The following is a 25901-nucleotide window of genomic DNA, read 5'->3' on the forward strand; positions in this document are numbered from 1 at the left end:
ATTTAGTATTGGAGGGCAGCGTAGGGTAAAAATCGTAGAGGGAGACCAAGAGATGAATACACTAAGCAGATTCAAAAGGATATAGGTTGCAGTAAGTACTGGGAGGTGAAGAAGCTGGCACAGGATTGAGTAGCATGGACAGCTGCATCAAACCAGTCTCAGGACTGAAGACAACAACAACAACAACAACAACAACAGTATAGACTATTTGCCTGCAGGATCATAGGTACAGTTTATCATCTGCAGCAAATTAGTTGAGGAGCATGTAAGCAAATGTGCTCTACCCTAAGACTACAGTGAGCTATTCTTTTTAAATAGAGGCATGCATAGCCCAAGTACATAAGGTACAAGTAATATTAGGCAAAGTCACAACTGGTTTGCTCTTATGGGACGTTGTTTGAAGAGCAGCTACACTCAGCAGTTAATGTTAAGTACTGTCGCAATTGGGAGCTCGTCCAGGATATGAATCTAATCCATGTTGAATTGTAATTGTAGTGCTAACACTTTACAGTATTCTTTGAGCCAGGTCCAAAATCTACTGCATGATAGGCAGTTTGTGTGAAGGCTCCAAGCATAAGATTTTGCAGCAGTTATGTGTGTGATGATCTGTAGCAAAAGTTAGGCATGGGAAAGTTAGCTGTGAAACTTCAAGAAAGAAGGAGGAGGCTATGCAGAGGCAAGCTGAGTTCGAGTCTACAGCGACCAGCAGCAGCGAAGACTTCAACGGCATGTGAGCAGCAGTAGCGGCCACGACAACGTGGGCCACTGGCAGCGAAGTCGAGTTCATCGACAGCACCTGCATTTTCAGCAGCAGTAGTACAGCAGAAGCAGCCAGCATAACTCACAAGTTAAGGACTTGTACGAACAGTATTAATATGTGTAAACCTGCAGCGTCATCACCAGTGATGGAGCTTCCAGTGATTAAGCGATCACCCAGGATGTGTGGTTAAAATGATGGTAACCAGGTAGTCCAAAATCTGAGCACGGTGATAGGTACCTCGATAAGGGCGATATTAGTGGAGCAGATAGTATGAAATCAGATAAAGGAGATGTAACTGAAGATGATTCCATGGCATGGTTAAGGAAAATTCTGACAAATGTGAACTCTAAAATCGGGGTCTTGGGTAGGAAAATAGGTACAGCAAAAACAGAAATAGGTGCAGTAGAGACAAGTGTTGCAGAAACAGTAAAAGCTGATGTGAAGAAAATTAAATCAGATATAGAAGGCATGATTGATTCAAAATTAGAAGCTTTAAGGGATGATGCAGACAACATTTCTGAGAAGGTTGGTCTGGTTAAACCAGAGTTGACACTATAGAAAAAGATTTTAGGGACAAGTTGGAAAAGACACATTACGAGCTGGGTGGCAATGTTAAGAAGCAAAATCCACTAGAAGTGACCAGTAAGTTAATTAACAATTTGCCTGGTAGAGTGTAGGAAAGAGGTAATGAAAGACAGACAGCAGTTGGAAGCAGAGATTTATAAGGAAGCTGTGCAGCATGAACAGTGTTTTAGTGACAAGAGGGCAAAATTAAATTCTTAAGCAGTGAATCAGGCTACTACTGTGATAGGTGTTACATGGCTTAATTAAAATACCATCCAGGTGCTTGCTGTGTGGTTTTGTGATAGTGTTGGAAGTGGCAAAGATTAAGTTTGCTAAAAGACATCTTGAGGGCAATGCACAATCATGGGCAAATTTAATGAGTGCTTTATATACTACCTATGAAGAGTTTGAGAATTGTTTCCTGATCAAATTCTGGAGTGAAGCAAAGAAACGTGACTTCAGAATGAGTTCCTAAATGGCTCAAGTTTCAAACAAGAAAGTGGGTCGCTGCGGGGATTTTTGCGCATAGGAACTAGCTAAGTTGATGAACATCAATCGTCCATTGGAAGTGTTGACAGAGTTATGATGCTCAAGAGATGCTTGCCAAAATATTTACAATTGGATCTTGTCCCCAATCTGACAAATTCCATTGATGAATTTTTAGGTTTAGTTTAGAAACAAGGTGCTGAAGCTCAAAACACACAGTGGGAACAGTAGACAATGAAATGGGTTCCAGTACAGGAACAAAATTAATATCCACAATAATTATAATAATCATAACAGAAATTATTATCAACGTAAGAATAATTTTCAAGGCGGAAATGAAAACTGGAACTTTTGTAAATGAAACCAAAACTTGGAATTAAGATTTGAGGGGCAGGAGCCTCATGAAATGCAACATTAGAATAAGAGGTCGGAAAACTAGAGGTCGCCGTATCGCACGCCCAGAGCTAGCAAAATAAACCAGCACTGAAAGGGATATGTTATTTCAAAATTCTGTCAGTGCTGAAAATTCGGCAAGGAAGTCACACATGTTGGAAATGAAGGTTAGAACAAGTAAGAATAAAATGGGAAATAATTTTACGCAGCACAACTGAACAGAGGGCGCAAAAGAAAGGTTGTAAATATGTAGAGAAATTTGATAATGAGGATATGGGGCTGAAAAATTTATTTTGTGAAAGGAAAGTGAATGTTGGAAGGAATGTGTATTTGGTGAAAAATTCTATACTCAGAAGAGAGGCTGAGGTCAATCTGGTGTCGGTTAGTCCGTCAGTGAGAGAGCACTGTGTGTTCCTGCTGCTAGTAAGGCGGGTACACCATTCGTTTACTACATATCTTTACGTACGAATTTCAAACAGGAGCGAGTTCAGAAATGGATAGGCACTGTGATTGCCGTGTACAGATGCGAGCTGAGTTGGTGATCCTTTGCTCACAGATGCAGGCAGTGCTGGCTTCCATCACACAGCTTGAGACTGCTGCCAAGGGGCATCACCGTGGGGGTTCGGACGCAGGGATGCGAGGGAAGTCGAGCACGACACGTGTCCCCCGATCGATCCACTGCTGTGGCCGCCCCGGGTACTGCCTACACTGAGGTTGACCCCTCACCTGTGGTCGAGTGGGAGATCATTTCAAAGTCTGGCAGGCAGTGAAAGACTTTCCGTGGGGCTGATCATAGGGCCTGCCCGGTTCGTTTGACGAAGATATAATCGTCCAGCCTGTTCCAGAGGAAGCTTCTCTTCCTGCAAGGTCTGGGCATTCATAGAGGGGTGGGTTTACTGGTAGTTGGGAGCTCCTTAGGAATATGGCTGCCAAGGAGGGGAAGAAAGCCAGTGTGCACTCCGTGTGCACACCGGGGGGTGGGGGGGGGGGGGGGTGGAATCATTCCGGATGTGGAAATGGTGCTTCCGGATGCCATGAGGTGTACAGGGTGCAGCCAACATCAGATGGTAGCCCATGTCGGTACCAATGACGTGTCTCTCTTTGGATCGGAGGAGATTCATTCTGGCTTCAGGCGGCTAGCAGAAATTGTAAAGACTGCCAGTCTTGCTTGTGAGATTAAGGCGGAGCTCACAATCTGCAGCATCGGCGACATAACCGACTGTGGTCCTTTGGTGCAGAGCCGAGTGGTGGGTCTGAATCAGAGGCTCAGGTGGTTCTGTGACTGTGCAGGATTCAGATTCCTTGATTTGCGTCATCGGGTGGTGGGTTTCCGGGTTCTGCTTAATAGGTCAGGAGTCCACTACACACAGGAAGTAGCTACATGGGTAGTGGGTGCTGTGTGGAAGGGACTGGGCAGTTTTTTAGGTTAGAGAGTCTCTGGAAGCCACAGAAAGAGCGTCCGTTGAAAAGGGGGCAGGTAAAACACAGTAAGGTAGTTGTAGAAACAATTGATATTGTAGTTGTAAACTGTCATAGTTGTGTTGGGAAAGAACCACAGCTCCAAGCCCTAATAGAAAGCACTGAAGCTCAAATAATTGTAGGTACAGAGAGCTGGCTAAAGCTGGAAATAAGTTCAACTGAAATTTTTTCAGACGATCAGTGTTCAGAAAGGATAGATTAAATACAGTTGGTGGTGGAGTATTTATTGCTGTCAGAAGCAGTTTGCCTTGTAGTGAAATTGAAGTAGATAGTTCCTGAGAAATAGTACGGGTAGAGGTTACACTCGACAATCTGACTACACTATTAATTGGATCGTTTTACCGAGCCCCGACTCAGAAGGTATACTTGCTGAACAGTTCAAAGAAAACTTTAGTCTCATTTCAAATAGGTACCCCACTCATACAGTTATAGTCAGTGGCGACTTCAATCTACCCTCGATATTTTGGAAAAATTACATGTTTAAAACCGGCGGCAGGCATAAATCATCATCCAAAATTGTACTGAATGCTATCTCAGAAAATTATTTTGAACAATTAATTCATGAGCCTACTCTAAGCATAAATGGTTGCAAAAGCATACTTGACCTCTTAGCAACAAATAATCCTGGACAAATAGGGAGTATCATGACTAATACATGGATTAGCGACCACAAGTCAGTTGCTGCTAGGCTGAATACCGTAACACCTGCAACCATCAAAGTGAAATGCGAAGTACATCTATTTACTAGGCTGCATCTATTTACTAGGCTGAATACCGTAACACCCGCAACCATCAAAGTGAAATGCAAAGTACATCTATTTAAAAAAAAAAAAAAAAAGCTGATAAAAATGCTCTTAACACATTTTAAAGAGACAGTCTCCACTCCTCCTGATCTGATCACGTAAGCGTAGTAAAGATGTGGAATGATTTCAAACAGATAGTATCGACGGCAGTTAGATATATAAACATAAATTAATAAGTGATGGTACTGATCCCCCATGGTACACAAAATGGGCCAGATCACTGTTGCAGAAGCAATGAAAAAAGCACGCCAAATTTAAAACAACGCAAAATCCCAAAGATTGGCAAAGTTTTGCAGAAGTTCGAAATATAGCATGTGCTTCAATGCGAGATGCTTTTAATAATTTCCACAACAAAACTCTGACTCTGAATCTGGTAGAAAACCCAAAGAGATTCGGGGCATATATAAAGCACACCAGTGGCAAGATGCAATCAATACCTTCACTGCCCGATAACAATGGTGAAGTCACTGATGACAGTGCCACCAAAGCAGAGTTATTAAACATGGTTTTCTGAAAGTCCTTCACCAAAGATGAAAAGTAAATATTCCCAAATTCCTATCAAGAACAACTGTGAAGATGAGAAACATAGAAGTAGATATCCTCAGTGTAGCAAAGCAGCTTAAATCACTAAATAGAGGCAAGGCTTCCAGTCCAGATGGTATACCAGTCAGGTTCCTTTCAGAGTATGCAGATGCAATAGCTCCATATTTAGCAATTATATACAACCACTTGCTCACAGAAAGTTCTGTACCTAAAAACTGAAAAGTTGCTCTAGTCACACCAATACCCAAAAAGGGAAACAGGAGTAATCCGCTGAATTACAGGTCCATATCACTAACGTCGATTTGCAGTAGTGTTTTGAAACATATACTGTACTCTAACATTATTAAGTACCTCGAAGGAAACGATTTATTGACACATAGTCAGAACGGATTCAGAAAATATCGTTCTTGCGGAACACAACTAGCTCTTTACATTCATGAAGTAATGAGTGCTATCGACAGGGGATGCCAAATTGACTCCATATTTTTAAATTTTCAGAAGGTTTTCGACACTGTTCCTCACAAGCGTTCCAAATTGTGTGCCTACAGAATATCACTTCAGTTGTGTGACTGGATTCATGATTTCCTGTCAGAAAGGTCACAGTTCGTAGTAAATAGACGGAAAGTCATCGAGTAAAACAGAAGTAATATCCAGCGTTTCCCAATAAGTGTTATAGGCCCTCTATTGTTCCTGATCTATATTAACGACATAGTAGACGATCTGAGTAGCCCTCTTAGATTACTTGCAAATGATGCTGTCATTTATTGACTTGTTAAGTCATCAGATGACCAAAATGAATTGCAAAATGATTTACATAAGATATCTGTATGGTGCAAAAAGTGGCAATAGAACTTGAATAAAGAAAAGTGTGAAGTTATTCACATGAGTGCTAAAAGAAATCCACTAAATTTCGATTACACGATAAGTCATGCAAATCTGAAGGCTGTAAATTCAACTAAATACTTAGGGATTACTATTACAAATAACCTAAGTTGAAACGATCACATAGATAATGTTGTGGGTAGAGCAAACCAAAGACTAGGATTCACTGGCAGAACACTTAAAAGGTGCAACAGATCTACTAAAGAGAATGCTTACACTACACTTGTCTGCTCTATTCTGGATATTGCTGTGCGGTGTGGGATGCATATCAGGTGGGACTGACGGATGATATTGAAAAAGTTCAAAGGAGGGCACTCGCTTTGTATTATCGTGAAGTAGGAGAGAGAGTGCCACAGACATGTTACGTGAATTGGAGAGGCAATCATTAAAATAAAGGCGTTTTTCGTTGCGATGGGATCTTCTCATGAAATTTCAATCACTTGTTTTCTCTGCCGATTGCGAAAACATTCTGTTGGCCCTCACCTACATAGGGAGAAATGATCATCATGATAAAATAAGAGAAATCATGGCTCACACCGAAAAATTTAAGTGCTCTTTTTTCCCATGCGCCATTCGAGAGTGGAATGGTAGAGAGACAGCTTGAAGGTGGTTCACTGAACCCTCTGCCAGGCACTTAATTGTGAATAGCAGAGTAATCATGTAGATGTTGACGTATCACGTAGATGTAGATGAATTTGGTGGAGGTGGAAAGTATGACAAATTCCAATGAGTCACTAGTCGGTAGCAACAATCATAGTAATGTAGGTGAAAGTAATATAGATAATATTGTATTGGAGGAAGTAGATGAAGCTATGTGCGAAAGGGGCGAAGCTGAAGTCTCATCAGCTGGAGATCAATTTTGTGGTGTATCAACGGTGGTATGCGAAAGTATTGGTGAGGGTGGTGTAGCAATAGTCTCATCATCTAGTGATGAATTTAATTATGGATCGGCAAATGTGGGTGATTTATTGTTAACGGGAGGTGAAGGTGACATTTTAGGTGCTGAAGTTGCGAAGGTTCAAGCTACTGCATTAGGTACCTCGAAAGGAGGAGTTTATACATTAATTTCTATTGATGGAAGTGAACCTGTGGCTCTCGATGAAAACATGAATTTTAAGTGGATGTTGAAATATGAACATGTAAGTGTGTCAGATAGTGTGTTAAAGCATGAGGTGACAGGAGCGTCTGACGGGGAAAAAGTGAGGAGGAGACACAGATCCAAGTTTGGCACAGTTCATGTGTACTGTGAATTCTAATGTGGAGCTATGCAATAGTGGCAGTTTATATGATGTACAGGCAGAGGTTGAGAGAGCTATTCATGGTGGCTTGCATACTATATTGGCGGATGTAATGGATTTTTTATTAAAGTAAAGAAGCTTATGAGTTGTCATTGGATGTTAAGGGAGTTGACTGTGATGAAGTTTGCAGCGATTCGATGGAAATGGGTGAGGATTTGTTTAAAAGAGATGAAGTTTTATGTTGTGTGGTTAATTGCGAGAATGTTGCAGCTACTGATATCATTACTTCAGAGAAAGGGAACAGTATATTTTATGCTTATGAGGATGATAAAATGACAGGTTTTGAGGGTGATTTAAATCCTATAGATGAGCTGGAGATAGATCAGAAAAATCCAGGAATGGATAATGGTGCTGATAGTTGCTCTGAAATTATAATGCGTACTATAATAATGGAAGAAAAAGGAAGGGTCACTGAAAATGATCTTTTGAGGGAGCAGTGTTTAGAGAGGCGTGAAATTAAAAATGTGCAGTCTGTAAGTGAAGTGATCAATTTTGAAGAAGAAAGGAAGTGTGTGACTCTCAAAATTAAAAATGGTGTTGCAGAGGTAGTCACAAATGTTGTTGGTTCGTTGGGAAAGAGTCCTCGAATTTGAGCAAGTCAAAAAACGTAAAAAAGTGAGATTCAGAACATACATACACTGACAAGACAAATGTTGTCAGAGGCAATGGTTGCCAAACTGACCTGTTGAACAAAAAACATGGCTTGTATTGATATAAGTGTGTGTATACAAAAGTAATTTTGTGTGTAGCATGTAAAAATTTTGGGGTTTATACAGCTTGCATAAAGAGTGAATTTGGTGGATTTAATATGTATGTAATAAAGTACAGAAGCACAATTTAGTGCAAGGAGAGTGTCGATGTTGGCCGCACAGATCTCGGTGCACGGTGTTCAGCAGGACAAAATTAATTTCTTTATTCATGTAAGAGTGATGTAAACTGTATTGTATGTAATATCTGTAGGAGAAATTTCAAGGTGTTCTTTAAATATGTTACCCATAGCATTTTGGATGGGTCTTTCGTGTGATATGTGTAATTTATTCGTAATTATTGTTCGCACAAAATTTGGCGCATACATTAAAATTTAACTGCTTGTGGGAGTAGTAGATGTGTTTAGGTGCAATGTAAATGTAAAGTTTTGGGGTATATTCCATGGGTTAATTCTGTGATGTATGTTATTTTGAAAGGGTTTAGTATAGATTTCTATGTGAAATTTTCGGGACAACTTCATAATATGTTTAAGAAAATAATTTTATGGATAAATATTTTATTATGCAAATAGGGTATTGATGAATTTACAGAGCTGTTTAGCTGCTGAGAAAAGGAGAGCTAAATGGATGATTTCTGTGCAGGGTAATATTAGTTCTAAAGTTTCTAATTAGATGTGGTAAAGTTGCAGAGAAATGATAAAATGTTAGTTGATTCATGATGTTGAAAAAATTTCATAGCACGAAGGATGTGTTTTCTAGCGGGAACATTAACAGAGTGTTTGAAACGTCGAACTAAAGCGAATGTGTTTCTCCCATCATGCGCTGCTGCTCGCAGTCTGGCTTCAGCTGCCAGAGACTGCAGTCATGTGTGTATGAGCTGCATTTGCGTGATTTGTGTGTGTGTGTGTGTGTGTGTGTGTGTGTGTGCGCACGCGCGCACACGCTGTTTTTGACTAAGGCCTTGTTGCCAAGTGCTCACTTTCCTATAGTCTTTTTGTTGTGTCTATCTGCACCTCAGCATCACTGCTACATGGTGAGTCACAACTACCCTTTTCATAATATTGTTAGAGTCCAATCAAAACTGAATGGCAATTAATACAAAAAATATGAAAGCAAATTTTACAAGTTTACCACGTTAATTTCCTCAAAGCTTTACTACTGAAAAGGAAGCAAAAAGTAGGGGACAGGGGACACAAATGAGTGCACTGAATTTCATTAAGGTACTCTTCATTGCTTCTTACAGGTATACGCATCTGTTAATTATACAAGGAGAATCCGAAAACAACCTCCAATTATTCAGAGGTTGATAAATGTTTGTCGTGAATATTAATCTGTGGAATTCTTTGCTTCAGGAAGTTCATTCACTAATTCATTGCACCACTTATCTTAGTGACTATCGGAGTGGGGATAGGTGCAGCCTAGTGCACAGATGAGTTTTAAAAAAATAGTTCAAATGGCTCTGAGCACTATGGGACTTAACATCTGAGGTCATCAGTCCCCTATAACTTAGAACTACTTAAACCTAACTAACCTAAGGACATCACACACATCCTTGCCCGAGGCAGGATTCGAACCTGTGACCGTAGCGGTCGCATGGTTCTAGACCGAGTTTTACAGAGCAGGTGTCACAACTGTGATACAGATATTTCTACTGATTTTCATAATTAATCTTTCAGTCTACAGGGGAGTGTGTGCTGATTTGAAACTTTCTCTTAGGTTAATACTGTTTCCTGCATCCTGCACTAGCACTCTAGAAAGGAACCTTTGTCTTTGAAGAGAAATGCTTTCACCACCTGAGCTATCCATGTACTCTCAGAGCAATTCTGCTAGTACTTTCCTTCTACTTTCCAAACTTCACAAAAGCTCCCCTTCAAAACTTGCAGACTAGCACTCCAGGAGTAAAAGATATTGCAAAGAAATGGCTTAGCAATAGCTTAGGGGATTGTTTCCAGAATGATCTTTCGTTCTCCAGCAGAGTGTATGCTATTTTGAAACTTCCTGTTGTACTAAACCTGTGTGCCAGACAGGACTGTAACATGGAAACTTGAATTTTGTAGGCAATGGCTTGGTTGCAATCAGCATATTTCAAAATAATGCACATTCTGCTGCAAACAGAGATTCCTTCTGGAAACAATTCCTAGGCTCTGTGTAAGTCACTTATTCACAAATTAAAGTCATCTCAATCTTTACTGAGAATTATCAGACATTGACCTTTTTTTCTTTTTTCAAACTATATGTGTATTTTCTTGTTTTGTTCATTACTCAGAGTGCGATTACCTTCTTCGTAACAAATGTGGGAAAACTGACTAGCTATTGTTATTTGAGCTATTCAATGGCCCTAATATTAAACAACAGCTAGCTACTTCATTCAAAAGTAGTAGTTTGACTGATACATGTGACTGGAAGACATCTGAATTTACATAAAAAACTTATGAACTCAATTTGAGCTCAGATTCAGATGTAGCCGCATAGGAAGGTATTTGTGATAACCGTATTTTACGGAGTATAAGAGACACTTTTTTCCTTCGAAAAATTGCCTCCAAAATTCAGACTTGAAATTAATGTAAAAATGTCTGATGTTTGATTTTAAATTCCCACCAGACTTAAAAATGGATATATATTCAATACTGCGAGAAACCCATATTTATCTGGCAACAATGGATTCAACTGGCCGCAGCAGTGTGCCAATGTGATCAATTTGAGTTTTGGGGATTCATGAGCTTGCTAACACTGTCTCCCTCCTGTTCTGCCATCACAAACCCAGAACACTGCCTCACCTTTGATGCGTCGTTGCAGTCTATAGTGTCCGTGAACTTAAACTGAAAGTGATTTATATTATCAGCACAGTACAATATTTTTGTTAGTAGCTAGTTTCATAATGGAAAAAAAAGAGTATTCAATAGATGCGACCTATAAATTGAAAGTAATAGCATATGCAAAAGAACATGGAATCAGTGCAGCTGAGCGCCTTTTTGACTCTCCACCAACAGAGGAGAAAAAAAAAAAAATTTGCTATTGGCCGGCTAGTAAAGAAGAATGGGAAAAAAATTAGGAAGACTAAATGTGCATATAGAGAACCTTGGAATTAATACAAAAATGATTCAAATACACACTTGCGAGCTAGCACTACAGTGGAACTTAACAGACTTTCAGGGTGAGGTTGGTCAGTGCAACAGGTTTGTAAAGCATCATGGACTCAGCATGTGAGACAAAACCAAAATCTCTCAGAAAATGCCAAAAGAATATGAAGAGAAAATATTATCTTTCCATCACTTTATTATTCAATATCAAACGCAAACCCGTGTGGAACTTCAAATTGCAACCTCCTAGTGTCTCAATAAATAAACCATTTAAAATATGTATGAGAGAGGAATGGAACAAATGGATAATGGATGAAACCCAATATGAATTCACTCCAGAGGGAGCTTTAAAATGACCTACAATCAAACAAGTGTGTCAGTGGATAAAAAAGTTATGATCTAGAGTGAGAGAAGACATTATTGTTAAATCTTTCAAGAAGTGTGGCATAAATAACACTCTTGACGACAGTGAAGACCATCTCATATACGAAGAGGACAACGATGACAATTTTCAGGGATTTCAAAGATCAGTTCAGTTTTATAAACTAAGATTTTTTTTAGCCCGGCTTTGCAATCTAATAATAAAATTGGTAAAAATGTTATTTTAAAAAGTGCTAAAAACTAAGGTGCGCCTTGTAGTTTATAGTGTCTTTTAGTGTAAAATACGGTACAACAAATTAAGGATAACAAAGCCACAATTCTGTTTGTATAAACAGAAATAAATGTAGTGTATACTAAGATGAGTACTGCTGCAGTTTGTGCATTTAGGTAAATGATTTTCTCCATACAAGATATGATGTGAGCAAGATGAAGTAAGCATGTCTTCAGCAACTAAATGAGACAAAGAAAATCTGCACCTGGTGTAATACTCACTATTCATTAATCCTCTAACTCTTCACAAACAGTTACTTGATGATTCTGTTCAGGTCCCATTCAAAATGGCCATGCTACCACTCATGCTTTGATAGTGTTTTCAGCCCAACCCATCTGATATGAATGCAAGAAACCAGCTTGCAGGTTTTCGTCACTCATACAACTTGCTTCATGACACTATTTCCTCGCTGTGGCCTGTTCTCTATGTAGCACTAAGCCCTCAATTTGCTTGTGTTACAAAATGCTCAAGACCTGATACAATAATGGCACAACTAAAAGAAAATTACAAGGAAAAAATCTAAAAGCTATGGATACACTGGTATAATACCTGAGGAAATTTGTAAGTGCCCAAATTTTTAGAAAGTGGATACTGAAAATTGGTGCAGGGCTCTCTGAAGTCTAGGGAACATGCCAAAATGACTAAATCCATACTGCAGTATAAGGGACTGTGGAGCTGACGGGCTGGATACAGACAGACTGATATACCATATAGTTATATTTTCTTTCCGTATTAGCTTTGTAGATGAGGTACTGTTCCAGACAAGCTGAATGTAATATGATGTCAGCTAAGTATTACACAGAAGTTACGATAAATATTTTTGTGTGAAATGTCACAAACTAAAATGTCACCATGGTGCAATTCTTACAGATAAAGGTCACTTGCTGCAGAAGAATTTAAAGTGTCTTCCTTACAGTAAATTGACAAAAATACTTTTGTGGATATGATTATGATAATGGCATGAACATCCATACTACAGGAAAGATGCCTGTGTTACCAATGCTAACACAAAATTGTTAAAGACAAAAAAATGTGTTTCTTACCTTTATCACACCCAAAGGTTTGCGCAACAAATATGTTGAAGCATACACGAGCCATACACCTCCAAATACCAACCACTGCATGCGTCTAATAAGTGACATTTTTCTGCAGGTGGCTTGACAATTATCTCAAATAGTTATTCCACCTACTCGTTTTTCCCATATAGTGCTTGGAAAACACCTTGAATTATAATATCAGATGATGCATCATCTCCAATATGCTCCAAGAAAGGGTCTGCCTTGAAATAGAAGACTGGTTGGTGATCAATGCTCTTATCTTCAATGTTCTCTGAAGACCTGGGGAAAAAATATTAATTTTCACTATGTTAGATATAACCTCTGCAATTGCTGAGATCACAGAGGACAGTTACAAAAAGAAAACAGATCTACAAACAGCTGACCTTCAAAAAGCCTCCCTTTTGAGGAATAGACTGATAAAAATAGGCAAAAATCAAAAGAATGATAAGCTTATCCATTCATGACTTAGTTATTACATAAATAAAATTCATTTTTACCACAATGGTTTATCAAAAACAAACCACTTTAGAAAGATTGATTCTCTATCTTCACACATTTGACTGTGACAATTACAGTCACATTCCAAAGGATGTGTTAAGCCAACAATGATACGTGTGCATGTAACTCGATGCTTGTGACACATCTTGTGCCATGTTTGTGTGAACACTCGCAGTTTCCAACACACAGTCAACATAGATGACATAAGGTTATGCACATATAAGAACATTAAACTATGTATTAGACTAGGCCTGGGCAAGATTTGGATGCTTCATGCATCCTTGTGCCCCAGGAGCACAGCCACATTTTACCAGTACTTTGACTTCCCTCCACCAGCTATTCAAAGCTGTGCAAATGGAACAACGATATGATGAAGGTCTTGTCAAGTGGGAAGTGGGAAATGGCAAATGGTGTATGTCTAGTACAATGAGACTACTAGAACTTTAATATTGCAACTCAGTCTTCAAACCAGGAAATAATCGGTAACACTTGTTTTCAACTTTAGATCATTACATCAATGCTCTAAATTTCTAATTAAGCATGTTACATAAAATTATGAAATTAGATGACATCTACATTTTATTTGCTAGACAAAACAGTTCATTCTCTCTCTCTCTCTCTCTCTCTCTCTCTCTCTCTCTCTCTCGCGCACACACACACACACACACACACACACACACACACACACACACACACACACTTATTATCAAGATATAACATTCAAACATTTGGATTTGACAATGTGTAATGTATACAGAACAATGCTTCAGAATGTGCCAATATGCAGAACAAGGTATGTTGATCCAAAAGCTGGCTGTACTTGATAAAATCATGACAGAGGACACAAATTCACATAGATAACCTACAATAAACATTGACGTGACTAACATATTTGTGTGTAATTGATGATACTGCTTGAGAGAACTTGTATTATAAAACTCTTGTAAATTCTAGGATTGAAGAAACAGATTCTTGAATTGGGTGTTACACTATAGGTCTATTAACTTAAGATAGAGGTACATTGATACATCAGCAGCCCAACGCAAGTACCATGTAAGCAATCTTGAAACTGCTCATTAATATGTTTCGGAACCTCTAGAAAACTCTTCCTGGAATGTTTCAATTGCTGAATTGTAGTCATCCATGTCTGCTCCATAATGTCTGCTCCATAACTTACTCCCAGGAAATGGCCTTTGCCTTGAAATTGAAATTTATTTCCCCATAGGTTTAATTTTTGTTTAAAAGCATCCATTCTGTTTGGCACACCTGTCACATATTTCTCCTGTTGCGTAAAGAGGTTTAAAGTATGGAAATAATTGGTGTTGTCTACTTTAAAAGCAAAGTTACCAACCCACTGAAAATCATGGATATACTTCCCCTCTGTTCTATTTATTTATAAGAGAGATAAAATCTCTCCAAAAGCCAAGAGAATGTAGCTTTTGTTTTCAAGTAGCAATGGTGATCCAATGTATCTTTTTTCCAGCACACAATAATATGATGTAATAGTATGCACTGTGCATAGCATTCAAATGATATGTAAAAATAAGGCAATTCCAAGTCCACACTGAATGGTAAAGCTCCTCTCCTCTGCTTTTTGGACAGGTGCATGGTATATTTAATGCAGAACATAAATCTTGTGAAACAACTCAAATTGCATGGAAACTGTTTGACACATGATAAGGCTTTGACGGCTATTTGTCAAGCTGAAACTGCAAATGTACTGCTCTAGACGAGTCCTGCTACAACTGTCTTTCCATTTGCACCACTTCATTCTCATCCCCTGGTTATGCTGGGCAGGACCATACGCAGAAAACATTGAATGCTGTTTACTGAAATGTTTTAAATGCTTAATTACAAGGAGATGTCAAAGCACAGTCAGAAACATAAAGCTTTTGTTCTGAGACTTAAAACGAACACACAATAATGATGGTGGTGGTGGTGGTGGTGGTGGTGGTGGTGGTGGTACAGGGCGAGTCACACAAGACGTAATGCCCTTCGTTTTTACTTTATTTATTTATCTACTTATTTTTGGAACAGTTCCACATATCAAAATGAGGTTTTTGGGGTATGTGATACAGTGTATTCACACTTATGTAGGTTGAGATATTGAAGCAAAAACTTACCAAACAAAAGCGCTGGCAGGTCGATAGACACACTAACAAACACAAACATACACACAAAATTCTAGCTTTCGCAACCAATGGTTGCCTCGTCAGGAAAGAGGGAAGGAGAAGGAAAGACAACAGGATATGGGTTTTAAGGGAGAGGGTAAGGAGTCATTCCAATCCCGGGAGCGGAAAGACTTACCTTAGGGGTGTCTGTGTATGTGTGGATGGATATGTGTGTGTGTGCGAGTGTATACCTGTCCTTTTTTCCCCCTAAGGTAAGTCTTTCCGCTCCCGGGATTGGAATGACTCCTTACCCTCTCCCTTAAAACCCATATCCTTTTGTCTTTCCTTCTCCTTCCCTCTTTCCTGACGAGGCAACCATTGGTTGCGAAAGCTAGAATTTTGTGTGTATGTTTGTGTTTGTTAGTGTGTCTATCGACCTGCCAGCGCTTTTGTTTGGTAAGTTTCATCATCTTTCTTTTTAGATATATTTTTCCCACGTGGAATGTTTCCCTCTATTATATATATATATATATATATATATATATATATATATATATATATATATATATATATATATATATATATATATATATATAATGGTGAGTTACCGAACAAAAGCGCTGGCAGGTCGATAGACACACAAACAAACACAAACATACACACAAACTGTTGCCTCATCCTAAGGTAAGTCTTTCCGCTCCCGGGATTGGAATGACTCCTTACCCTCTCCCTTAAAACCCACTTCCTTTCGTCTTCCCCTCTCCTTCCCTCTTTCCTGATGAGGCGACAGTTTGTTGTGAAAGCTTGAATTTTGTGTGTATGTTTGTGTTTGTTTGTGTGTCCATCGACCTGCCAGCGCTTTTGTTCGGTAAGTCACCTCATCTTTGTTTTTATATATATATAAAAAACAAAGATGATGTGACTTACCAAATGAAAGTGCTGGCAGGTCGACAGACACACAAACATACACACAAAATTCAAGCTTTCGCAACAAACTGTTGCCTCATCAGGAAAGAGGGAAGGAGAGGGAAAGATGAAAGGATGTGGGTTTTAAGGGAGAGGGTAAGGAGTCATTCCAATCCCGGGAGCGGAAAGACTTACCTTAGGGGGAAAAAGGACGGGTATACGCGCGCGCGCGCGCACACACACACACACACACACACACACACACACACACACACACACACACACAGACACAAGCAGACATATTTAAATATGTCTTCTGGTGCACTAATCAAATGTGTGTAAAGTTTTCATGTTTTTGTGGAAACAACTATAGTTTTGTCAGGCACTTTTCTATTCAAATCCTCCCAGTTGCGCTTACTTGTCAAAGCCAAAGTAGAAATGTTGGAATTCATACTTCATAATGATAAACAGCTGTACTGCTTTCTTTGATTTAAAAAAATTCTTTGTCTGGACATGCCTGAATGCTTCTTAAAGTGAACTACATGCTGTCAGACAAATGTGTCCATAAATATTTGTCAAAACTGTGATTAGATGGAATACAATTTAAATAAACTAAACAATTTATTTGGGATTACTGGCAACATGTCACACACAAAATAAATACTTTTTGTGACAAAATATACTATTACAACTTACTTAAATATGTACTCAAATTGTTTGCCACTGACTGCAAGGCACACTTTCAAATACCATTCATGAGGCAGATGAACAGATGAAAGTACATTAGATGATACTTCATTGCATGCTTAGTTGGGGCTTCATGAATGTATCTTTCAGAGATTCCTACAGAAAGAAATCAAGGGAAGTCAAATCAAGATACCTGGCTAGCCATTGTACTGCAACACGCCATACTATCCAATGGCCAGTGAACTTTTTACTCAGTATTTGCAGTGCAAGATGAGACGAGTGAGCTGGGCAGCCATCTGGTGTGAATCAAATACACTGTTGCTTATCCAGGGTACCTCTTTTAGAAGAACAGACAGAAAGTACACAAGAAAGTGTGCATAGCTATTTTCATTTAACATCCCATGGACACAGTAAGGTCCCACAATAGAATTTATTATAATGTCACATGGAATATATTAAAATGCCACATCAAATGTTTAGGCTTCATGGTAATTGTTTTTGTGCCTGACTAAGCAGTGTGGATTTTCTGCTGCCCAGGACTGCATGTTACGTAAATTTGTGTAACCACAGTTCATGGATGTTGCTTTGTGGTAAAGAGCACATATTGGAAAAATGTAGTGTTACCTCCAAAGTGGTACATGGCAAACCAATAAAATTCTATAACACTTTCAAAATCACGTCCTCTGAGTGACTAAAGTAGCGACAGACGATATGGGTGGAATTTATGTCAATGACTGATGTAAATGACACTCCTCTGGCTGATCCCACACTCTTTGACAATATGTCTCTGCCACCATTTGCCATATAAAAGTAGCACGTCTAACTTCTCCTCATAGGTGTACACGTCTGCAGCAAAGGAATGTGGAAGCGGAAATGACCTGCTGACAGATGAGACAGTTCCTGCTAATTCTGAAGTGCAGACAAGTAAAGAGTTAAAAGGCTTGATACAATGATCTAGCCTGGTATGAGAGTCTATACAGCAGACTAGCCAATTCTGGTAGACTTGGCTTTGAATTTTACAGTATTCCTCAGATTCTTTTGCAGAGAGTAACAACCTCAACATTAACAAGCATTACATCACTGTAGTCATCATTTCGAGTGCTTTCAGATGCCATTAAAAATTTATATCATTCTATTTTTTAAAAGTCATACTTGCTTCAGTATCTTGATTGAGACAATAGTGAAGACTATCATATACCAAGTACATGCCCCCTTAGTGTAATATCATTTGCCAAAAACCTCATTTCGATATCTAAAATCATTCACAAAATAAAAGGGGTGTTGCATCATATATCTCAACCTGTATAGTGGTCTGGGTGCATAAAGCTAGGTCTTTAGTGCCATTATGAAACTGTTACAAGACAGTGATTTGCATGCCACAGATACCGCACACAGGGAAGGTTGGGAGTGGGGGTGGTTTCCTCTTACCTGAGTAAGAGTAGGAAGCCATATGTAAAAGAGCAGGGCCCAATTCGGAGAAGGATCAGAGACCCTTCATCCTGCCCAAGTGACTGGCATGTGGAATGCCACAGCAAGACAATTGGTTTCACCAACCATAGCTTATTGTCAGTCACTGCCAGCTGCCCTCCCCCCCTTTCCCCCACAAATGTATGGATTTCTGACTCACTAGCAAAATGACAGCCTGCAGGGGAATAGCACATCATGTTTCCTGCAGGCCTCCTTGGGAGGCCTGCTTATGACCTGAAATTCCCACATGTCCTAGTACCCAGCAGAATGACAGCTGCTTCTGTCACTGTTGAGGAATATACAGCCAGTCATGTACGAGCTAGGCCATTTTCTCTGCAGGGCATATGTGCTGCAAAGATTGCAGGGCACTAAAGGAATTGGGGTAGATGAGAAATTGTTTGCTATGAGACCATTCACTTACTACAGTGCCTTTAGGACTGCATGGAGCTCTGTAGGAAGTACAGCATGTTAAAGGGGAAGATGAACCCTGAAGACACAGTCAGGGAGTGTTACTGAGCAGTCTAGGGAGTCCTGTGTTTGGAGTCATCAGTGTACACAACTTTAAAACTGTGATGTCTATCTAAAACATTTTTAGAGAGAGAGAGAGAGAGAGAGAGAGAGAGAGAGAGAGAGAGAGAGAGAAATTGAAACACAAAAACTGGAGTGTAATCTGCCTTATAATTCATCAAGTTCAAAATAATACTGAGCCTCTGCTCCAATCTTGGCATAAAACATTCCAACAGGTCACACCCATTTCTAAAAGGCAACTCTTTGCCTGAACCCTGTAGGGCCTAATTGCTCACTGTCAATTATGGAAAACCCTTTCCATTTTGTGACTGAGCAATTAAATGTTGTGTAGGTGTGTATGGCATGGACAGTGTTTTATATGCCAGCTGCACGACGAGGAGTCATTGCCTGATGTGAAGAGGCAGCTCGCTAGCCTCAGCACAAAGACTCAGTATGAAACTGGTCCAAAAAGCCCCAGTGGCCAGTCAATTTTTTTCATGGTGCACCATGTCCAACATTTTTAAATAAGGTCATGCAGACCCGTACACTGTGCACCCACAATCAAGCCAAGATCGCACAAAGGTCTTGTAAAACTGGAGCAGACAAGTTCGGTCTGTTCTCCATGAATTATGGCTAAGACATTTTAAAATGCTGAGGGCTTTTAAGGGCCATCTTTTAAGATCCTTAAGCTGTGGCAACCGTGAAAGTTGAGAGTCAAATTTGAGGCCCAGAAACCTTGTGGTATCTTTAAAAGTAAGAACTGTGTCCCCCATCTGAAATTCAGGACAGTTCAATACAGAATGTGAACTGCTGAAGATAATGTGCACAGACTTCTTGGTGGAAGAAATAAAGTCTCTCTCTTATCTGCCTATTCCTCCAACCGTCAAAAAGTCAGTCGCAATTGATGACTTGTTGCAAGGTTCGAGGAGGAGCGAAACACTGAGGAGACCTCAACAAACAAAGAATACTGGACAAAAGATTTAACTATTGATGTTATGTAACATCAAATTACCTTGAATATACTGTGTTTTTAAATATTAATAATATGACAATCAATACTGGTTGGTAAATGCAGCCAGTGAAACTGTATTACTATGGGGGTAATCCCAAAAAAAAGGTCTCCTATTTTTTTATAAGTACATAGACCTGTTTATTTCTACAATGGTTTACATCAGTTTACAGCTTGAACATTTAGCTATTTTTCAACATAATCACCATTTCTGTCAATGCATTTTTGTAGATGCTGTTGCAGTTTTTGTATCTCCATGTCATACCAGCTCGCCGCCAACTGTTTAGAAAGTTTTAAACCTCTTCTTTCACCTCGTCATTGGAGCTGAATTGCCGGGACCACAATTAACACTGACAGGTACTGTAAAACTCTGAAAAAACTCAAACGGGCAATTCAGAACCAGAGAAGAGGAATGTTGAGCAAGGGTGTGCACATTCTCCATGACAACGCTGGCCCACACACCGCTCGGCAAACCGTTCTCTCCTGCGACAGTTTCAGTGGAACATAATCACCCACCCACCCTCCCTATAGTCCTGACTTGGTGCCCACTGACTATAACTTGTTCCCTAGGTTAAAAGAACATTTGGCCGGAAAGCGATTCAGCTCCGACAACGAGGTGAAAGAAGAGGTTCATAACTTTCTGAACAGCATGGTGACGAGCTGGTATGACATAGGCATACAAAAACTGCCACAGCGTGTACAAAAATGCATCGACAGAAATGGTGATTATGTTGAAAAATAGCTAAATGCTCAAGCTGTAAATTAATATAAAGCATTGTAGAAATAAACAGGTCTACGCACTTATAAAAAAATAGGAGACCTTACTGTTGGGATTACCCTCGTATCATTGTTTTTAAATATCTGAATGCTTTATGAATATGTGTAGCATAAATTAATAGTTAATACTTTTTAAAACTGATTTAGTAACTGTAAATGACTGTGCATCTGCCAATGAACCTTTATGATGTTGAACTGGTGTTTGTAATACTAAATTGAGTAAATCTGAGAACTACGCAGTCTTTCCCCCCGGGTGATTTTGTTCGGATGATCTTGGCGTTCTTTTAGAGACAAGGCATTTTGGATATTTGTGGTGGTCAAACAATTACACTACAGCCACTTCAAGAACTATGGCTCTTGTCGGCGATATGGCGAGCCCCTAACAAACAACCATATTTGAGACTTGAAGAAACTGTATCATATTTGCCACCACTACAATGTATGCTCAGCTGCTACAAAGCAAGAATCTTTACATAATTTAATATTTAGTTGTTTATAAGGAAGAAACAGACATCTCACTGCATGTGTTATAAATTTCCAAATTTGAACAATACAGTTATTTATGTTTTAACACAACTATGGAAATTATGTTTTAACACAACTATGGAAATTATGTTTTAACACAACTATGGAAATTATGTTTTAACACAACTATGGAAATTATGTTTTAACACAACTATGGAAATTATGTTTTAACACAACTATGGAAATTATGTTTTAACACAACTATGGAAGCATGGCACAACAGTATGTTCATAATTTTTCATTCAGTTGACTTTAAAAATGAACATTGCATGTATAGTATATAATTGATTCTAAAGTCATAATTTTACGAAAAGGATAGTTGCTACTTACCATATAGCAGAGATGCTGCATCGCCTGCGAGTTAGTAGCAACTACCATTTTCATAATATTGTTACATTCCATCCTGGATTTTCCATTGTTTAAAGTCATAACTTCATACTCATCTGTCCATATGACTGTCCAAATCCAATGTTCATGGAGTGCATCAAGCCATTCAAATACAATAAACACTGTGGATCCAATGTGCAAGCTTATTTCACAAGCGTATGATTGAAGAAGGTATTAGCAACAGTTATTCTGATGTCGAGAGACACGTACCTATTTAACAGTAATGGAACATGCTACACGAGGCATCTGTGTAACTTTTCTTAGATTATTTTGATTTAGATAGCCGTCTAAACATGTGATGGAGTTTTACAGCTATGAAATTGATAGCATAAACTAAATATGAGAACTTAAGTAGAGTGTGGAGTGTTACACAATCTCAATCTCACACTCTCTCTCCAATTTTTTTGTGACTGAAAATTTTCCTGTTTGCTATGCACAAAATAAACGGAGTTAAAAGAAAAAAACAAAATTTAATGCTTAGATAAATTTGCCATGTGAAACTCACCCAAACTGCTCTTCCTGTGGTACACCTAAAAATGTAAGAACCTGAGAGCGACTCGATTGATCTGCTGCCAGCATGGCACGGAGGTACCGCTCCAGAGACTGCTGCCGTCGTTGCAGTACCTTTGCGTGTGAGCTGCGCACACGTTTTGGTGGAAACTCTGGTGTACTGTAGTGTTTCCGTAACTGTAACCATCAAAGAAAATTCAAGTAATAGCATTTACAAACTCTTCCACCATACAAATACTGTAAAAAGAATTTAATATCCCTGCCAGTGAAAGTGACTGACAGTAAAATGGAGGCACTACAGTTAGACTTGCGCAGGCACAATTATTGGATCGCATGGTCTCCAGCGATTGTGGTTTGGCTCTAGCCGAGAGGCTGCAGCCCCAGTCTAGTACTGTATGCTGCACAAACTTGTTTAAGTCTAGCCTAATTGCTATTCAGGCTTCAACCTGCTTTGGACACTGACTTTGTGGATTACTTTCATTGTGTTTATACAGTACTCCACTCATGACAACCTTGGCTTTTTTTCACAGATCATAAGTTCGTATCAGGTGCAGACACTTAAAGAACCTGGAATTCTTGATAATAATTTAACTGTCATAAAAACTACATTATTAATTAGCAACTTTTGTCCACTCCAACTGCACATAATATGAAAGCTATGTTATCAGTTATCATTAAATATGAAATGCTGTGTACTGACTGTACGCTTATGATCCAAAAAAATTTGCACAATTCATCTCAAACCTTCATACATTTGAATGTTAAGTGGGTACTAGTGTTTATTGTGTGCACTGAGGTGACACATTGTTGTTCAGCTTTTGTTTTTTTCCTTATTTCATCATCATTCATTTTTGAAAATATCATTTAGTCAATGGTCCTGTTTACATCTGCCACTGAATCCTGTGCCCTCTTGACACCTTTATATATTTTATCATTTTAAATCACAGTATATTGACAGATTGTAGTAAACATCTGTCTGCCTTTGCTACCTGAAGGTCAAATACCACCTCATGTTTCTATTGGTGTATATCTTCAATGCATTTTTCCATTACCACCACTTTATTTCCCCTCCCCCTCCTGCTCACATGTAAATCCAATTATTTTGGTCCTTTTGAAAACTCTCCTTGTTTTTACCCTTTACTGCCTATTACAGAAACAGTAATGTGTTAATTTTCATTTTTAAGTAGCCTTCTGCTTGTAGACAATACCGAGACCATTTCTTACATCTCATCATAACAATTATGGTCACACACTATGCTAAAGCAACAGGTGAACTACTGCTGTAAATTAAAATCAATACATAACAAACAACAACACTCAGGTCAGCAGCAACAGATTTCTGAGTCTACATCTATGAAACAGAAAAACTGAGATACTGACAATGCCTTAACCAAACCAAAACCAATGTAGTAAAGGTTACATGATAGTTTGAGTAACATAGCACTGCTGGTTATACTGTAGAAAGTAAATTGTACATCATTCAAGACTGATCATTTCCAAGGAAAATTTAAATATTTAATATAGTTAACACACTGCAAGACTATTACATTAACAACTAGACAATAGTAATACTCATAGTGTTATGAAAAATCTTTGACACAGTCCAGTACTACAAGACAATTATTTTAACTTACATTCATCTATGGGAAGCAAGAAGACATCTGGTCAGTATGTGAGGATTGATGGTATCACCTTCAGTGCATGTTCTAAATTTCTTCATTCAGTGCAAGTGGTTTCACTGCTACAGTGGCTCTTCAATTTCTTTATTCAATGTGATTGGTCTCGCCACTGCTACACTGTCTTCAGGAATTGACGAACTGACAATAACTGGATCCAAACCAGCTTCCCATCCTCACATTGCATGGGATAAAACTAAACCAACATCCACAGGTCTCACTGAACACACCAAACAAAAAGTGGTCCGAATTCAAATATTTGTATCAGCTGTTGCTTTGATGTGCGTACCAAACTCTCCATACACAAACAGATCTGCAGACAGTGTTTTAATTTTACCCCTTGTAATCCTAACTGGATTAGATCCAGTTATTGCAACTGAGTGTCTGATGGTGCAGTGTAGCACTGAGACCAATCACACTGAATAAAGAAATTTAAGAGACACGGATGAAAGGGGGACCATCAGTCCTAATGTTGTTTTTCGTTGTTTATTCCAGTGTGTACAATTTGCCACTGGAGCCACATTGCAGTTTTAGTAAAGCATTAGCGATTACTTGAACAATTTGCCTCCTGTGATGCACATTTCAAATAAGCCCAACTGATTTAAGAGTGAAGAGTACAACCAAATAAAATACTCGTGTTTTGTGACTTCCATTGGTCTGCCAGGTCTATAATCTGGTAAGAAAGATTGTGGTCAGGTTAATCAGTAGAAAAATATATTTGACAACAAACTAAAACATAAACATACATCACATATGAAAAAAGAAATATGCAATTACAATTAATGATACACCCAGACACCCTTAGCATCAATAATTGCTTGGCACCCGTGAGGCATGTTTTCCACATAGAAGAGACCTCCAAATGTGTCGAATCTGAGTTGTCAGCTGTTTCAAAGTGAATTTTGCTTTGTACGTCATGAAGCGTTAATGGGTTTCCCAAAAAAGGTTTCAATCATTTTTCCCACTTTTGGAGTCACTTAACCAATCGAACAACATTCTTCAAAGTCATCTATGTTTTTAACCAATTTATAGAATGTTACCCACTTTTTGTGAAAATGACTGATTTCCCCATATACACTCCTGGAAATTGAAATAAGAACACCATGAATTCATTGTCCCAGGAAGGGGAAACTTTATTGACACATTCCTGGGGTCAGATACATCACATGATCACACTGACAGAACCACAGGCACATAGGCACAGGCAACAGAGCATGCACAATGTCGGCACTAGTACAGTGTATATCCACCTTTCGCAGCAATGCAGGCTGCTATTCTCCCATGGAGACGATCGTAGAGATGCTGGATGTAGTCCTGTGGAACGGCTTGCCATGCCATTTCCACCTGGCGCCTCAGTTGGACCAGCGTTCGTGCTGAACGTGCAGACCGCGTGAGACGACGCTTCATCCAGTCCCAAACATGCTCAATAGGGGACAGATCCGGAGATCTTGCTGGCCAGGGTAGTTGACTTACACCTTCTAGAGCACGTTGGGTGGCACGGGATACATGCGGACGTGCATTGTCCTGTTGGAACAGCAAGTTCCCTTGCCGGTCTAGGAATGGTAGAACGATGGGTTCGATGACGGTTTGGATGTACCGTGCACTATTCAGTGTCCCCTCGACGATCACCAGTGGTGTACGGCCAATGTAGGGGATCGCTCCCCACACCATGATGCCGGGTGTTGGCCCTGTGTGCCTCGGTCGTATGCAGTCCTGATTGTGGCGCTCACCTGCACGGCGCCAAACACGCATACGACCATCATTGGCACCAAGGCAGAAGCGACTCTCATCGCTGAAGACGACACGTCTCCATTCGTCCCTCCATTCACGCCTATCGCGACACCACTGGAGGCAGGCTGCACGATGTTGGGGCGTGAGCGGAAGACGGCCTAACGGTGTGCGGGACCGTAGCCCAGATTCATGGAGACGGTTGCGAATGGTCCTCGCCGATACCCCAGGAGCAACAGTGTCCCTAATTTTCTGGGAAGTGGCAGTGCGGTCCCCTACGGCACTGCGTAGGATCCTACGGTCTTGGCGTGCATCCGTGCGTCGCTGCGGTCCGGTCCCAGGTCGACGGGCACGTGCACCTTCCGCCGACCACTGGCGACAACATTGATGTACTGTGGAGACCTCACG

The 25901-nt window shown here is 39.5% G+C and overlaps 2 protein-coding genes across 5 annotated transcripts in view; both read right to left on the reverse strand.

Annotated features, from left to right (window-relative positions):
• LOC124797942 (putative glycerol-3-phosphate transporter 5) overlaps positions 1 to 12816 on the reverse strand; it is a 60463-nt gene extending 47647 nt beyond the window's left edge. Inside the window, exon 1 of the mRNA XM_047261078.1 lies at positions 12691 to 12816. Within this exon, the coding sequence (XP_047117034.1) occupies positions 12691 to 12789 (99 nt within the window). The 5' untranslated portion in view covers positions 12790 to 12816. The remainder of the gene's footprint in view (positions 1 to 12690) is intronic.
• A 17-nt stretch (positions 12817 to 12833) lies between these two features.
• LOC124797943 (sorting nexin-24-like) overlaps positions 12834 to 25901 on the reverse strand; it is an 83210-nt gene continuing 70142 nt past the window's right edge. For all 4 annotated transcript variants that reach the window (XM_047261081.1, XM_047261083.1, XM_047261082.1 and 1 more), the window contains exons 4-5: positions 22085 to 22266; positions 12834 to 12984 (exon numbers count right to left, since the gene is read on the reverse strand). In XM_047261081.1, the coding sequence (XP_047117037.1) occupies positions 12834 to 12984; positions 22085 to 22266 (333 nt within the window). The remainder of the gene's footprint in view (positions 12985 to 22084; positions 22267 to 25901) is intronic.

Source organism: Schistocerca piceifrons, chromosome 5 (genome assembly GCF_021461385.2).
Source record: "Schistocerca piceifrons isolate TAMUIC-IGC-003096 chromosome 5, iqSchPice1.1, whole genome shotgun sequence".
Lineage (NCBI taxonomy): Eukaryota > Metazoa > Arthropoda > Insecta > Orthoptera > Acrididae > Schistocerca > Schistocerca piceifrons.